General features: G+C 50.4%; 1 protein-coding gene across 5 annotated transcripts in view; it reads right to left on the reverse strand.

The window, feature by feature from the left end:
* Positions 1–15,304, reverse strand: part of DIP2C (disco interacting protein 2 homolog C) — a 369,149-nt gene that overhangs the window by 148,798 nt on the left and 205,047 nt on the right. For all 5 annotated transcript variants that reach the window (XM_047740625.1, XM_047740622.1, XM_047740620.1 and 2 more), the window contains one exon: positions 17–142. In XM_047740625.1, coding sequence (XP_047596581.1) covers positions 17–142 — 126 coding nt within the window. The remainder of the gene's footprint in view (positions 1–16; positions 143–15,304) is intronic.

The following is a 15,304-nucleotide window of genomic DNA, read 5'->3' on the forward strand; positions in this document are numbered from 1 at the left end:
CGGGCCCGCCGCTCACCTGGGGGCGTGTAGGCGTCCATCGAGGTCTGCACCACCAAGGACCTGCGCTTGGAAGGCATGGGCACCGCCATCTTCCTCTCCTTGTGCTTGGCCAGCGCCGCCTGCACGGCTTCCGTGTGGACGTCTGAAAGACAAGGACAGCTCGGTCAGCCCATTGTTCAGGGACATCCCGAAGGCCCCCGTCCTTTTCTCCCCTTCGGTCTGGTCCTTGAAACAGCCGATCCTCCTGCGGAAACCGTCACAGACACACGGTGGGGAAGGAAGGAAATGCCCCGAAAGCTGCAGACACGACAACCAAATTCATTCAGACTCAAATTATTGCACTTTCTTACCCTAGAGCCCGTAAAGAGAATCACATACTGGTCGCAAAGTGCCGTCTGACTTTTCCTCCCCTAGCTGGCCTGTGGGAATCTCCTCAGAGGCCGCCCTTGTCAAACCTCGTGATCCCGTCCACGTTTGGCCGCGCGGCCGTGTGGCGCCTCACAGGCTGCAGCAACGATTTCCACGGACGACACCAGGCTCTCAGGGGCCGGTCGCTGCGCTGGCCTTTGAGCATATGAACCCGCTGGACTCGCACAAATCCTTACTGAACGCCGCCCCTGTAAGCGCCCTCGGGGCGGGGCACGTGGAGGACCGGGCGGACAGGAGCCGTGTGTCACGCGGCTGATTTCCTAACGGCTAAGGGACACCCAAAAGGCAGTCATCTGGGGCAGGAGGCTACCACGCAGGGAGGCCAGGGAGAGCCGTGTCGGTGTGAGATGTGACCAGTGCGAATAAACAGGCTGTCAACGTGCTCCCCGGGCACAGACGAAGTGCGGCTACGGGTGTGGAAGGTAAGTCAGCGGCAGAGAGGACACCGCCCTGGGGACGGACACGCCAGGACGAGGGCTTCTGAGGGGGGTCTAGGCAGCCTGGCTCCCGCGTCACGTCTGACAGGGAGGCCGAAGTCAGGCACTTGGGCTCCACGTATTCGGCCCCACAAGGCCAGAGGCCACCGAGGAGGCAGCCCCGGTACTTCCCGGACAAGGAAGTACAGGCTGGAGGCCGTCCCAGGCATTCGCATGACAAGTGGCACTGCAGGGTATGAGCCCAGCCATGAACCCATCCAGGGTCCACACCCTCCACCGCCAAACACACCACGCCCCGGCGATTCCTAGGAAATCTCCCGCGGGCTAGCGTCTCAGAAGCGAGGCCACCCCGCCGTCCCCTGGCCCCTGCAGCCCGCACCTCCTCTTAGAGGAAGTGTGAAAAGACCCCGTGGAAAGAAGAGCTACGAAGCGGGTCAGCACTCATCCACAGGTCAGAAGAGTGTAAAATGTCCGTGCGGCGAACCCCTCAGGTCTTCAGTACAACTACAAATTTTAGCACGTGGAGATGGGCCCACAGGACCACCGCCCCTGCCGACGCACAGCACACGTCCATCAACCCACGTTCCCGTGTGTCCTTCCAGCGCACCCCACCCCGAGTAAACGCCGCCGTCGGGTGTTCCGACCAGCGGTGCTCGGCTCTCGGCCCTCACACAAACAGAATCGCAGACGTCAGAGGACCTACAGATTCGGCGTGATCACGGTCGTGCTGGATCCGTTCGCCCACATGGCTGCGTGTCTCAGCACATCGTACGGTTTGACCGGCGCGACCTAATGCAACCTATGAATGTATCGTAACTCGTTCATACGTCTCCGCTTGTCGGATGTTTGCGTGACGTCCTGTTCTGGGCCATCACGAAACACCTGCAGCAAAGACGCGCACACGTGTTTATGGGGCACTGTCATCCCTCTTCACTAAATGTCTAGAGAGATGTCATTGCTGGGCCCTCGGCAAGTGCAGGTTTTAATTTTAAAGAAATCACCAAACCACTCGCCAGCAATTACAGTAGTTCCCATCTCCGTCCGCCGTGCAGGAGACTCCTTACCAACACCTGGTACTCTCGGGCTTTCCACAGCAGACGCCATCACGTCTGGGGAGGGGACTGTGACGGGGGGTGTCGGTTTGCATTCACCCGATGGCCGAGCTCCCGCCACGGGCCTGCCGGACTCGAGTGTGCTTCTGTTGTCAAGTGACTGTTCAAGTTTAGTCCAGCCTTTGAACTGTCTTTTCATGGCGATTCACAGTAATTCTTTACATATCACAGGTACAAGTTGTTTCTAGGTGTATGTTTTGAAAATATTTACCCTGAATCTGTGGCTCACCTTCTCACCCTTACTCGTATACCACAGGAGAAAATTTTAATTTTCATGAGATTCACTCTAATCAGTGATTTTTGACTGCTATGAAATCTTTCCCTACCCCAAGGTCCAATAGATATTCAAGTTTCTTCTGGAGGCATTCGTTTTTTAGCATGATGTACTCAAGGTCCATCTACGTTGTGGCATGTGTCAGAATTCCGTTAAGGCTGAGTTCTGTTCTACTGTATGGCTAGAACGTGTCTCCTTTACTGATTCAACCGTCAATAAATATTTAAGTCGTGTCCACCTCCTGGCTATTGTGAATATGCTGTCATAAACATTTATGTGTAAATTACCCATTTGAGTTCCTGCTTTTGATTCGTTCAAATAGATACCAAAAACTGGGATTTCTCAGGCTTCCAGGGAGGATGGCGGAGTAGAGCGGTTCCAACTGTGAACACACCCAGATGACAGCCACATCAGGGTAACTCACCCAGAACGAACCCCTGAGACCAGCAGAACAAGCTCTCCACAGTCGATCGTAGATCAGTAGGAGGAGGGACAGAGACCCACCCCGGAACCAAAATAGCACCATGAGACTAACCACGAACAGGAGGGAGGCCACGCGTGTAGAGAAGGGAGAGGAACAGACCCCACACCAGCCAGCCCTGACGTAGGGGAGCCTGCACTGGGAAGACAAGGCCCCATAACACTGGGCTTTGAAAATCAGTGAGGCTGGGCTTTGTGAGTTTTTACAATCAGTGGGGCTTAACTCAAGGCACTTTAAACTCAGCTTACCTCTGGGGGAGCCTGCGGGCACTACAAGCAGTCCCTGTGCCCGAAGGACAGCCAAGCTAACACCCCACTGAGACAGCTCAGAGATAGCGGTGCGGAAACCTCCTCAGGGTATTCATTTACTAACCACAGATCGGGCCCAGGAGGGACAGAGACCTTCAGGAGAATTCTTCAAGAACACAAGAACTGGCAGGCACCGTTCCTCTCCCTGGCCCTGGTCCAGATGCCTGGACACCTATAGGAACCAGCATCTACACAGGCTGCCTCGCGTGCTAACGGTCTACCACACCCTACCCCCGCTCTCCTCCAGACTCGTTCCACCCAACCTGCCCCACTCTGCAGGCAGCCCTCCGAGGGGGCTCCAGTCCCCATCCGGGTCTAACACCCAAGTCCCTGCCATCACGTTATCCCGTGGCTCTGCCCCGTCCAACAGCCCACCTGACAGGAGTCCGCCCAGAGCGGCGCCTCCCTCATCTCACTCCACAAGCAAGCCCATAGGGACCAGCACCACGCCAAAGGGACAAAGGACAAAGGGACTCCTGCCAAGGAGAGAGGGAAGATCAGCACGCACACCATGCCAACGGCAGCCCCAGCAGTGGGCCCCACCCAGCAGCAAAAGCCTTGTGGGGGCAGCAGAAAGAACAGAGCCCCGGTATTCGGCTACGGCAACCTCCACAGTCAAAGCGGGGTCCGCTGTCTGGCCCGACTGCTGGCCCAGCTCCGGTGAAAGCCCCTTAGGGGCCAGGGCGAGGAGAGCGCCGTGTAGTCGGGTGTGACCGCAGCCCAGTACACGGCTAAGAGGAGGCATCAGGTCTGATTCAGGGCATCCGAGACTGGCCCCTTCCAGCGGAGGGACCCCACGCCGCCTCCAACAGGCAAATACGGTCACTGCAGGCAACTGGGAGGCACATGCAGCTTAGGGCGCAAACAACACCTGCAGGAGAGGGCTGGGGTGCACGGTCTGGTGGGCAGGGGCACAGTCCAGCACCTCGAGCACAGGCCTCTTCAGAGGCCACTGCTTTCAAGATGAGGAGACACACCTGACTTCCCTGACAAAGGAAAACAGACCTGGCGATTGAGACAAAATGAAACAGAGGAGTATGTCCCAGATGAAAAAATAGGGTAAATTCAGAGCAAGAGAGTTCAATGACGTGGAGATAATAAGCCTGCTACAGAATTCGAAGTCATGATCATGAAGATTTTCACCTGACTTGAGAAAGGAGTGGAGGACTCGGTGAGACCAAAAAAAAAAAGAAAGAGAAAATATAAAAATGAACTAATCACAGAAGAACTCAATAACTGAAAGTAGAAACACACCAGATGGAATAAATAGCAGAGTAGAGGAAGCAGAAGAACAGAGCAGTGAGCTAGAAGACAGAGTAACTGGAGGCAACCAGGCTGAAAAGCAAAAGAAAAATGAATAAAAAATGAGAATAGATAAGGGATCTCAGCAAAACCATCAAGCATAATAACATTTGCATTACAGGAATCCTTCAAGGAGGAGAGAAAAGAATTTTAAAAGCAACAAAGAAAACAGTTACATACAAGAGAAGCCCCATAAGGCTATCAGCTGATTTTTCAGCAGAAACTCTGCAGGCCAAAAGGGAATGGCATGACATATTCAAAGTGCTAAAAGGAAAAAAATCTGCAGCCAAGAATATTCTATCCAGCAAGATTATCATTCAGAAGACACAAAAAGAAGATAAAGAATTTCCCAGACAAATAAAAGGTAAAGAAGCTTATCCCCCCGAACCAGCCATATAAAAAGTGTTAAAGGGAATTCTCTGGAATGTTAAAAACCATAACCAGGAGTACGAAAATTAACCAAGGAAAAACTTCACAGATGCATACAGACACGATAAAAGTAGTAGATTAACCACTTATAAAACCAGTATGGAGGTTAAAGCACAAAAGCAGGAAAATCAAATATGTCTATAAAATAGGTCGGTCAAAGAATCAAGGGATTCACAAAAGGATATAAAGTACGACCTCACATTCATAAAACATGGTGGGCAGTAAAGACTTAGTGCTTCTAGAATGGGTTCAAATTTAAGCAACCATCAACTTAACGCAGACTGCTATATGCACAGGATGTTATGTATAAACCTGATGGTAACTATAAATCAAAAACTGCTAATAGATACACAAAAAACAAAAAGAAAGGAATCCAAGCATATCACTCACACACACACACACACACACACACACACACACACACACAAAGTCAAACAACAAGACAGGAGAGAAAAAGGAAAAGGATCAAAGAAGAACCATAAGCCCAACTGTAAAACAAGCAACAAAATGATAATGGTACATACTTCTCTGCAATTGCTTCGACTGTCAATGAGCTAACTGGTTATCAATCAAAACAGAGCATGACGGAATGGATAAGAAAACAAGACCCACATCACGCCGCCTACAAGGGAGTCACCTCAGACCTAAAGACTATGGATCAAAAGTGAAGGCTAGAGAAACATTTCTGCAAATGCAAGTGAAAAGAAAGCTGAGGTAACAATACTTCAACAAAACAGACCTTAAAAATAAAAAAGGCTATAACAATTGAAAAGAGAAGAACACTACGTGCTCATAAAGGCAACAGTCAACAAAGACACAACAAATGTGACTACACGCCCAACACGGGAGCGCCCAGACACATAAAGCAGCTATGAACAAACAAATGAAGAAATGACTGTCTTACAACAGGAGTAGGGGACTTTAAGACCACGTCTTACCTCAGTGAGTGGGTCACCAAAGGGAAAATCAACAAGGAAACAGTGGCTTTGAATGACACACTGGAGCAGCTGGAATTAACAGATATGCTCAGAACATTCCATCCCAAACCAGCAGAATATACATTCCTTTCAAGTGCACGTGGAGCATTCTCCACATGACATCACATGGTAGGCCAAAAAAGTCTCAAAATATTCAAAGATTGAAGTGCTTCCTATCACATGTCTTTTCTCACAAAAGGACACAAACAAATGGATATTTTAAAAAATGCTACTAAACAATGAATAGGTCAACCAAGACATTGAAGAGGAAATAAAAAAATACATGGAGACAAAGGAAAATGAAAGCACAATGGTTCAAATTCTCTGGGATGCCACAGAAGCTGTTCTAAGAGGGAAGATTATAATAATACAGGACTACGTAAAGAAGCAAGAAATATCTCAAATAAACAACCTAACCTTATACCTAAAGGAGCTAGAAAAAGAACAAACAAACCTTAAAGCCAAGAGAAGGAAGGAAATAATAAAGTATAGAGAAGAAATAAATGAAACAGAGACTAAGAGAATGATAGAACAGATCAATGAAACCAGGAGCTGGTTCTTTGAAAAGATCAAAAAAAACTGACAAACCTTTAGTCAGAATTATTAAAAAGAGAGAGGAACAAGACAAAATCAGTAATGAAAGAGGAGAAAGAACAACCAACACCAAAGAAACACAAAGGGTTGTGAGAGAATATCTTAAAAATCAGACACCAACAAACTGGATAACCTAGACTAGAGAAGTTCCTAGAAACAATCTCCTGGAACTGAGTAAGGAAGAAACAGAGAAGTCTGAACAGACCCATTACTAGCAATGAAACTGAATCAGTAATCAAAAATCTCCCAACGATCAAAATCCAGGACAAACGGCTTCAAAGGTGAATCCTAACAAACATTTAAAGAAGAATGCTTATTCTTCTCAAAGTATTCCCAAAAACGAAAGAAGGAAAACTTCCAAACTCATTCTAGGAAGTCAGCATTACCCTGATACCAGACGAAATATACTACAAAAAGGGAAAACTATCGGCCAATCTCTCTGATGAACACAGATGCAAAAATCCTCAACAAAATACTAGCAAACTACATCCAACAATACATTAAAAAAATCATCCACCATGATCAAGTGAGATTTATTCCCAGGATGCAAGGGTGGTTCAGTATTCACCACACGGGCTACATCATGCATCAACAAGACAAAGAATGGAGACCACATGTCATCTCAACAGTGCAGAAAAAGCACTCGATCAAGTACCACATCCACTTAGGATAGAACCAACAAAGTAGGTTTAAGGGAAACATCTCCACATAATAAAAGCCATATATGAAAAACCCACAGCTAACATCATACTCAATGGGGAAAAACTAAGCTTTTCCCTTGGTCAGGAACACGACAGGGATGTCCACTCCCAGCACTTTTATTCAACACAGCACTGGAATCCGTAGCCACGGCAATCAGACAAGACAAGAAAACTAAGCCATCCAAACTGGTAAGGAAGAAGTGAAACTTTCAGTACATAGAGAGGACACAACACTACATATAGAAAACCAGAGACTCCCCCAAAGACCTGCAAGAACCCACAGATGATTGTAGTAAGGTCAGAGGATACAGAATCAATATGCGGAAATGTGTTGCACATCCATACACTAATAATGAAGGTGTAAAAAGAAATTAAGAAAACAAGCCTGTTTATAGATGCACCAAAAATAACAAAATACCCAAAAATAAACTTAAGGAGGTAAAAGACCCGTACACTGAAAACTATAAAACAAGGAAACTGAAGATGACGCAACCAAAATGGAAGACAGCCCATGCTCATGGAGGGGAGAACAAACCTCTCACACTATGGGTCTGTCTGTGCTCTGCTCGCTGTGCCGTCTCTTCGGCTCCTGGCAGAATGTGTAACAATGTTCTAAGTTCTTTCCTCCACACGGAAGAGAATTCACCAGGGAAACCATCTGGGCCTGAATTCTCTTTAAGGGAAGATGCTTGGTAATTAATTCTATTTCTTTGCTACATAAAATACTATTCAAAATTTCTCTATCTTTGTTGGTTTTGTTGTATTTTTCAAGAACTTTATCCATTTTGCCATGTGACCCTTGTGAAAGTCCCTGGGATCGATTTTTCGTGATATTCTTATCTTCCTTTGCACACCGACTTGTAATGTAACATGAACTTACCCATTTCTGATATTGCTTATATTTTTGTCCTTTTTCCTTGGTCTTGCTGGAAACAATCTACTCTTCTTCTTCTACTTCATTGCTTTTTGCTATTAATTTATTATTTCTTTCCTTCTTCTTATTTTGGCTTAATTTGCAATTTCTAGCCCAAAGGTGGAAACCTGGATCACTGATTTTAACCTTTCTTCCTTTCTGACATAGGCATTTACAGGGGTATAGTTCCCTCTATACATTGCTTTAGTTGCTGTCCCCAAATTTTGATACTTGGTATCTTAAGATCTTTTTAAAAAATTTTATTTATTCACTTCGCAGAGAGAGAGAGAGAGAGAGAGCATGAGAGAAAGAAGACAAGCAGGGGAGCGGCAGAGGGAGAGGGAGAAGCAGATTCCCCGCTGAGCCCAACGGCCCAAGGAGGAGCTCAATCCCAGGACCCCGGGCTCGTGACCTGATCTTAACCAATCAAGACCTGAGCTTAACTGGCTGAGCACCCCCAGTGCCCTTGGTTTTTAGCTTCTGTTTCCCTTTTCCTTTCTACCCTTGGCTTAATCAAGTTTTTCTTTAGTGTCCCTCTTAGTTCCCTTATTGCATCATTAGCCGAATCGTCACACATTGTGTTTAATGGCTGGCATAGGATTTGCAACATTTTTTAAAAAGGTTTTATTTATTTATTCATGAGAGACAGGGAGGGAGGCAGAGGGAGAAGCTGGCTCCCCGTGGAGCCTGACATAGGACTAGATCCCAGGACCCTGGGATCATGACCTGAGCCGAAGACAGATGCTTGACCGACTGAGCCACCCAGGCGCCCATGAACTGCAACATGTTTCCTTAACACAGTCTACTTAGGGTTAATATTGGGCCATTTGGTGAAACAAAACAGCACAAAACACTTGCCACAGAATTCCACTGATCTCCATCTTTTGTACTGTTTTCGTCATATATTTTACAATGGCATTTAAAACTACCACCACAAAATGTAATTTTTCCTTTACCTATTTCCCTGACATTTCTCACAAAACTAGACACTAAATCCTAGAATTTGTACGGAACTGCAAACAATGGTGGGCAGCCAACGCAATGCTGAGAAAGAATAACCCTGGAGGCTTCATGGTCCCAGATTTCAAACGACACCACAAAGCTAGTCATGAAAGCAGGATGTCAGCATGAAAACAGGTACCTGCATCAGTGGAAGAGAAGAGAGAGCCAGAAGCAAACCCTCTACTACGCGGTCATTAGTCTACAACAACAGAGGCAAGAGAAAGCAACAGGGAAAAGACAGCCTTTTCGAGAAGTGGCGCTGGGAAACTGGACGGCCACGTGCAGAAGAATGAAACCGGACCACTGACTCACACCATACCCAAAATCAGCTAAAATGTATTAAAGACTTGCATGTAAGACCTGAAACCAGTAAAATCCTAAAAGAAAACATAGGCACTAAGCTCCCTACGCAACATGCTTTGGATCCGTCTCCTCAGGCAAAGGCAACAAAAGACTCCATCAAACTGAAAGGACTTTGCAAAGCAAATAACCACTTCAATGAAATTTAGAAAAAAACTGCTATCTCCATTCTTTTATATGAATTCCAGCTACGGGTCTTTCCTTTTAGGCTGAGATGCTATGAGATCCTATGTATCTCATGCCTGAGAGCCTAGCATCCCAGCTCAGGGCGGCTGGACGCACCTGTCTGTTCCGACAGCCTGGCCAGAGAGCCTGGATGTCAGCGGCCGCAGGTCCTGTGTGGACTGGAGACTCTGCCCTTGGCAACAGCACTGCCGACCACTCTCCGCGGTTCAGTTCCTGGTGTCAGGGGCAGAGTCCTTGTCCCTCTGGCCGCTTTCAGTCTCCAGCACCTCCCAAAGCGCAGCACCCACAACAGCAAACACGGGGGACAGGGGAGGGCTCTGGGTCTTGGCAGGGGTATCTGACCAACCCACCGCCCACCGCCGACCTGAAAACACCCCCCTTCGTTGAAACGCATGCCCTGGGCGTCACTGACCCTCGTGCTGACACTTTTTAACTCATCACTTTGATGATGCTGCACATTGCTGTTTCCTTTAATGTGATCGGCTCTGTCCTGGTTTCAAGATTTTCTCTTCATATAATTACAGTTCTTGTATTTACAGTCATTTTACTTTTTAACAACTGAATGAACCACACCAAAACACGAACAGTAGTCAGGGCGCCTGGGTGGCTCTGACTCTGGATTCCGGCTCAGGTCATGACCTCGTGGGCCGTGGGGTAGAGCCCCACATCAGCTCTGTGCCCAGCAGGCAGTCCGCTTGACAGACTCTCCCCCTGTCCCTTCCCCCAACTCCACTTGTGTGCTCCTTGTCTCTCTAAAAAAAAAATAAATCTTTAAAAAAAACCGGTCATTTCAGAATAATGAGATTATACAGTATTGATTTTTGTTCACTCTTCTTGGTATCTGCTAAGGTTTTTGCCTTGGGGATAAATTACTTTAGCAATCCAATAAAAATCCAGTTTTAACATAAAATGATCCACTTAGTAAAGACCAATAACAAAGGTACATTTTAAAATTGTGTATTTTTTCCCATAAAAGACGTTTTAAAAACTGCTAGTACTACATGCAAGTCTGCTGAATTTTGTCAAAAAACTGAGAGAAAAGAGAAGTGGACTATTTCCAGTCACACAGAGACCAGCAGGCCCAGCCGGGCGCAGGCCTCAGAACGGAAGCGAGAGTTTAGCTACAGCTGACCGTGAGTCAGAAATAAATGTTTGCTGTAACTCATGAGGCTGTTACTTACTTACAGCCAAACTGAACAACACGTACCATTTACTTATTTTCAAAAGGCAACCCTGTGTTCTCCATTACGGACAAAACAACGGTGACAAACATTTAAAAATACGTATCAGGATGCCTGGAAGATTCCAGCACATGACACACGGGACAGCAACGCTCAGTAAACTGGCAGGACAGCCCCTCCGCAAACGGCACTCCGGCGTCATCCCCCGGCCCTGTGGAGCGGAGCTGACCATCTAAAGGAACTGAGGCCAAGATGTAGACAGACATGAAGGCCCCTGAGCTGATGTCACGCTCCAGCACAGGTCCTATAATGGCCCCAAACAGGGTTCCCAGCCCCTGCCCTGTTCAGTAAAACGTGACTTCCTGGTGTTAGGACGTCGCAGGGTTCAATCCCCCCTCCTTGCATAACCCCTAGTATCCTAGCCTAGTACCTAGAATGCTGAACAGCCACCACCCCCCTCCCAGAGTGACCAGATCTGTTTTGGAAAAACGTCTTGAAATACGGTGATCTGTGGGAGACAGAAAGACCCGCATCCCCGTGCATCTCCCCTCCCCGGCGCTGGGAGCACTCTGTGCTTGGGGCCAGGAAGAGAACCACCAACGTAACCCCAGGCACAACTTCTGCACGTCTCCCAGCCTGCAGGCAAGGGGAGGAGAGTGGCCAGAGGGCAAGGGACAAATCCTCGTTCTTCACAGGCCAGTGCCAATGGGTGCCCCAGGGAAGGCCTGGGCACTGCTCAGGGCCCTGGACACAGGGACAGGGCAAACTAGGAACACAGGAAATGGGAGGTTTTTTTTAGTTTTGTGAGCTCTGGTAGGACTGGTCTGGGTTTTTGGCTAAGAACTGTGAACAGCCAGGAGACCGTGACCACGCAGGGTGCAGAGCTGGGGAGGGCGGACGTGGCAGGGTGCAGCAAGACGGCAGAGATGTGGATGCTGTCGGAGCCCAACGTGGGGCACTAGGATGCCCCGGAGCTGACGGGGAGCCTCATGGGAGGGCTTCCTGCAAAACCGTCCAAGGGGATGCGTCCAAGGGGGCAAGTGCCCAGGAACCCGCAGGAAAACCACCTCCAGGAAACACCCCCACAGCCACTACGAACGCGGCTGGCGAAGGAAAGGCGTGCGAGGGCCCAGACCCGCTCTTCCCCGAGAAGGCCAGGCAGGGTGCACTCAGAGTTGGCAACGGTCCATTCGGCACGTTCAGAAACACTGAGCGAAATGAAGCAAAGCTCCTCCTCCGTCCTAACTGTGCTTCCTCGGTTCGGGTTCCCTTCCAGGTTTCCTGCTCACGTCCACAAAGGGTCCTTCCATCAAGGGCAGGGCAGCCGTGAATTCACAGATCGCTCGTGCTGGCACAGCACGGGGCACGTCTCGTGTTAGGCCGCCGCGGGTAAGCGCGTCCAGCAGAGCTTGCTAACGCGCTGTCTCCTCGTAGAACTGTCGAAGTTCCTGACCAGCTCCACGTGCCGCAAACGCCTCTTCCCAGTGTCACCCCTGAGGACGCGGACTCGGCCTGTGAGCTCCGCTCCCTGCTTCCATCCGGAGGGAAGGCAGACCTGGCTGCGGCTTCTCAGTTTCTCCAGCTGTCGTCTCCTCAAAGAAAGTTCCAAGTTTTTCTTTCCCGTTAGTGCCACGAGAGGACATCCTGCCTTCCGGGCAGCAGGCCACAGCAACTGGAGAAACAGAAGCTGTCCCCATGCTTCTGTGTACCCGACTGAACACCAATGTGGGAGCCAGGCTCTGGGATCAGAGTCCCGGCTTTGCCACTTACTGGTTGTGAAATACGTGGCAAGTTATGTAATCCCCACTCCGATCCCATGTAAAATGGAAAAAATTATAGTTAAGGAGACAATTACGTGGGACACAAGACATGAAGCAGGCCCCAGCTGCCCGTCCCTGGCAGACACTCTTTAAGGACGATCACTGTGATCGACATTGGCAAACAGCGGCCTTGGTACAACAGGCGTGTGATAACAGAAAAGGCCCAAAGGAGCCCGACTGTTGTCGGTTCCACCTCGTCCCGGTGCAGGGGCGGCTCGAGTCCTCGAAGCAACACCATCACGATGCTCACGTTTCCACGAGGCACACGCCCGCCCTGCCTGTGGCCTGGGGACCCAGGACCTGCTTCCCCTGCAGCCCCCAGGCTGCCCCCCAAAGGCCGCAGGTCTGTTCTCTAACACAAGAGAAAAGTCCCTTCCCCAAGACTCAGTGAGGCCCCGGGACAGGAAGATCCCAATAACCAACTGACCAGAAAACTGCGCTTCCCCTTGGTTTCCCTCAGCAGCCGGCGCATTCAGTCCCTGGAAGAAATCTGCATCTCGCGGTGCAACAAAGCACCAGCACTCAGCGAACAAACACAAATGATGGGGACAGGTTCACCCTCAGAGGAAGGGCGCGTCTGTGCACATCTGTGGGTCTGAATCCTAAGAAAAATGGACGAGTGCCCCCTTCACTTCATGCTGATGTCAAACCCCTCCACCCACCCCACCCCGTGGCTGTGGAGTCCTCTGCTCCCCCCACCCCGCCCCGCGCCTCGACACGGATGCAGGCACTGAAGGGACAGCCGTCTGATTTCAGACCAACAGTGAACTGACCCAAGACAGAGTGTCTGCAAGGACGCTCGCTGGTGTCACAACAGCGGGGCATGAGAGACCATGGTTCCGGAGCCAGACGGCCTGGTCTACAACCCAGCTCCTGTAGTGGGCTCGGGCACGTTACTGAACCCGTCTGTGCCTTGGGTTCACCAGGTGGAAACAAGGAAAAGGGAGCAGCCCCATGCACAGGGGTGGCTCTGGGACTGGAGGAGGAGTCAGGACCCTGGGGGCAGAGCCTGGCCCCCAGTAGCACAGACACAGGCCCCACACGCATCCCCATCCCCACACCCAATCCCCATGCCCGCACCCACCCCCATGCCCGCACTGCATCCCCATCAGCATCCCCACACCTGCATCCCCATCCCCGCACCTGCATCCCCATCCCCGCACCTGCATCCCCATTCCCGCACCTGCGTCCCCATCCCGGCACCTGTGTCCCCATCCCCGCCCCTGCATCCCCATCCCCGCACCTGCATCTCCATCCCCACCCCTGCATCCCCATCCCCGCACCTGCATCTCCATCCCCGCCCCTGCATCCCCATCCCCGCACCTGCATCCCCATCCCTGCACCCGCATCTCCATCCCCGCATCCACATCTCCATTGGCTACTGCTCCAGATGAACGTCTGGGACGGGAGACCCCAAACCCGCACCACCAAGCCAAGGGGGGCAAGCTTCGTTCTGACCACTGCTGCTGCTGCCCTGTCCTCCCACCCTGCAGCCGGCCACACGCATCTCCTCCAGGGTCGAGCGGTCCGTTCACTGGATGGAACAGGCACCTGGAAGCAGAGGAGTGGGGCGCTGGGTAAAAAAAGCAAGAATGCAGGGATGGCGGGCAAAGTGCGTCTCCAGCAAGCGTGCCCACCGCCACAGCTCAAAGGGCCAGGCCATCCCTGGGCGCACTGGCTCCTCGCAGGCCCGGGGGCCGCAGCTCCCTGCCACAACCTTAGCGAACGCGGAGTCCAGGAGCCCGTGGGGTGGGGGTGGGGGGACCGTGCTCAGAAGGGGGCTCCAGCCCACAGCGCGCTGCTCACCAGTGTGCACTGAGCCTCTCAGGGGAACTCGGTGCTCTGTCCTCTGCCGAGTCATTTCTGACGAGGAATGAACAATGTCACTATCCAGACACTAACCGACGCGTCCCAAACAACTTCACCGTGCCAGGCTCTGCTCCAGCATAAACTGTTTCTTTCCATCATAAAGTCACCGCGTTTAACACTTTCAACTAACGCTTTTGTCCTTAGTGAATGACACGGGAGGTAACACTTCGTAACAGCTATAATGGATCCAGGAAAAACACCCAAAGTTACTCAGAAACACAAAGGCCGATGACCTTGTTGATGTGAACCGAGGCCGCGACGCTCTGGTGTGGTGCCAGAGGTGACACAAGGCACACTGAAGCCAGTCAGACGGTGCCCGATACGAAGCTAGCGCGGGGATGAAGGTCGGCCGCGTTAGGGTGAGGGCTGCTTACAGCAAACACCAGGTCCCCACTCGGTAGAACGTCACTAAACGCGAGTGTGTGCGATCATCTGTCCGGCCGGCTCCCTACAAGGAGAAAATGCTGACATCGGCCCGGGCACGTCCACGGCGGCTCCACTGTCCTCTTACCGCGTGCCTGGCCCTGGCCCTGCTTTTCCGTCCAAATCCCAGTCTGTTCGGACTCCGGAGGACCCCATGGGGGTTTTTACTGGAACTGAGTACGGCAGCCCTGACATCTCTGCGGATCACGACGCCCTCCGTCACACAGCGCACCTGCTCCTGTGGCTCTCTTCAACCACCTCCGTCTTGGTCATTCACACCACAGAAGTCTCGCACATCTTTGGTTTCGATTTTCATTCGGTTCCTTATAAGCTGCTGGGGTTCTCCTGTTTTGTTTTCATTTATAGAATCTTTTCACATTACTTACTGGGAAAATTTGTTAAGAAAAGTAGTAAGATCCCCACAAAACAACAGAAATATGCAATGTGACTGAAAAAGGTCATTTAAATTGTAACATGTTACAATCTACCCTATACACAATTTAAGT

The sequence above is a fragment of the Lutra lutra genome, chromosome 8 (assembly GCF_902655055.1).
Source record: "Lutra lutra chromosome 8, mLutLut1.2, whole genome shotgun sequence".
NCBI classification, from domain to species: Eukaryota; Metazoa; Chordata; class Mammalia; order Carnivora; family Mustelidae; genus Lutra; species Lutra lutra.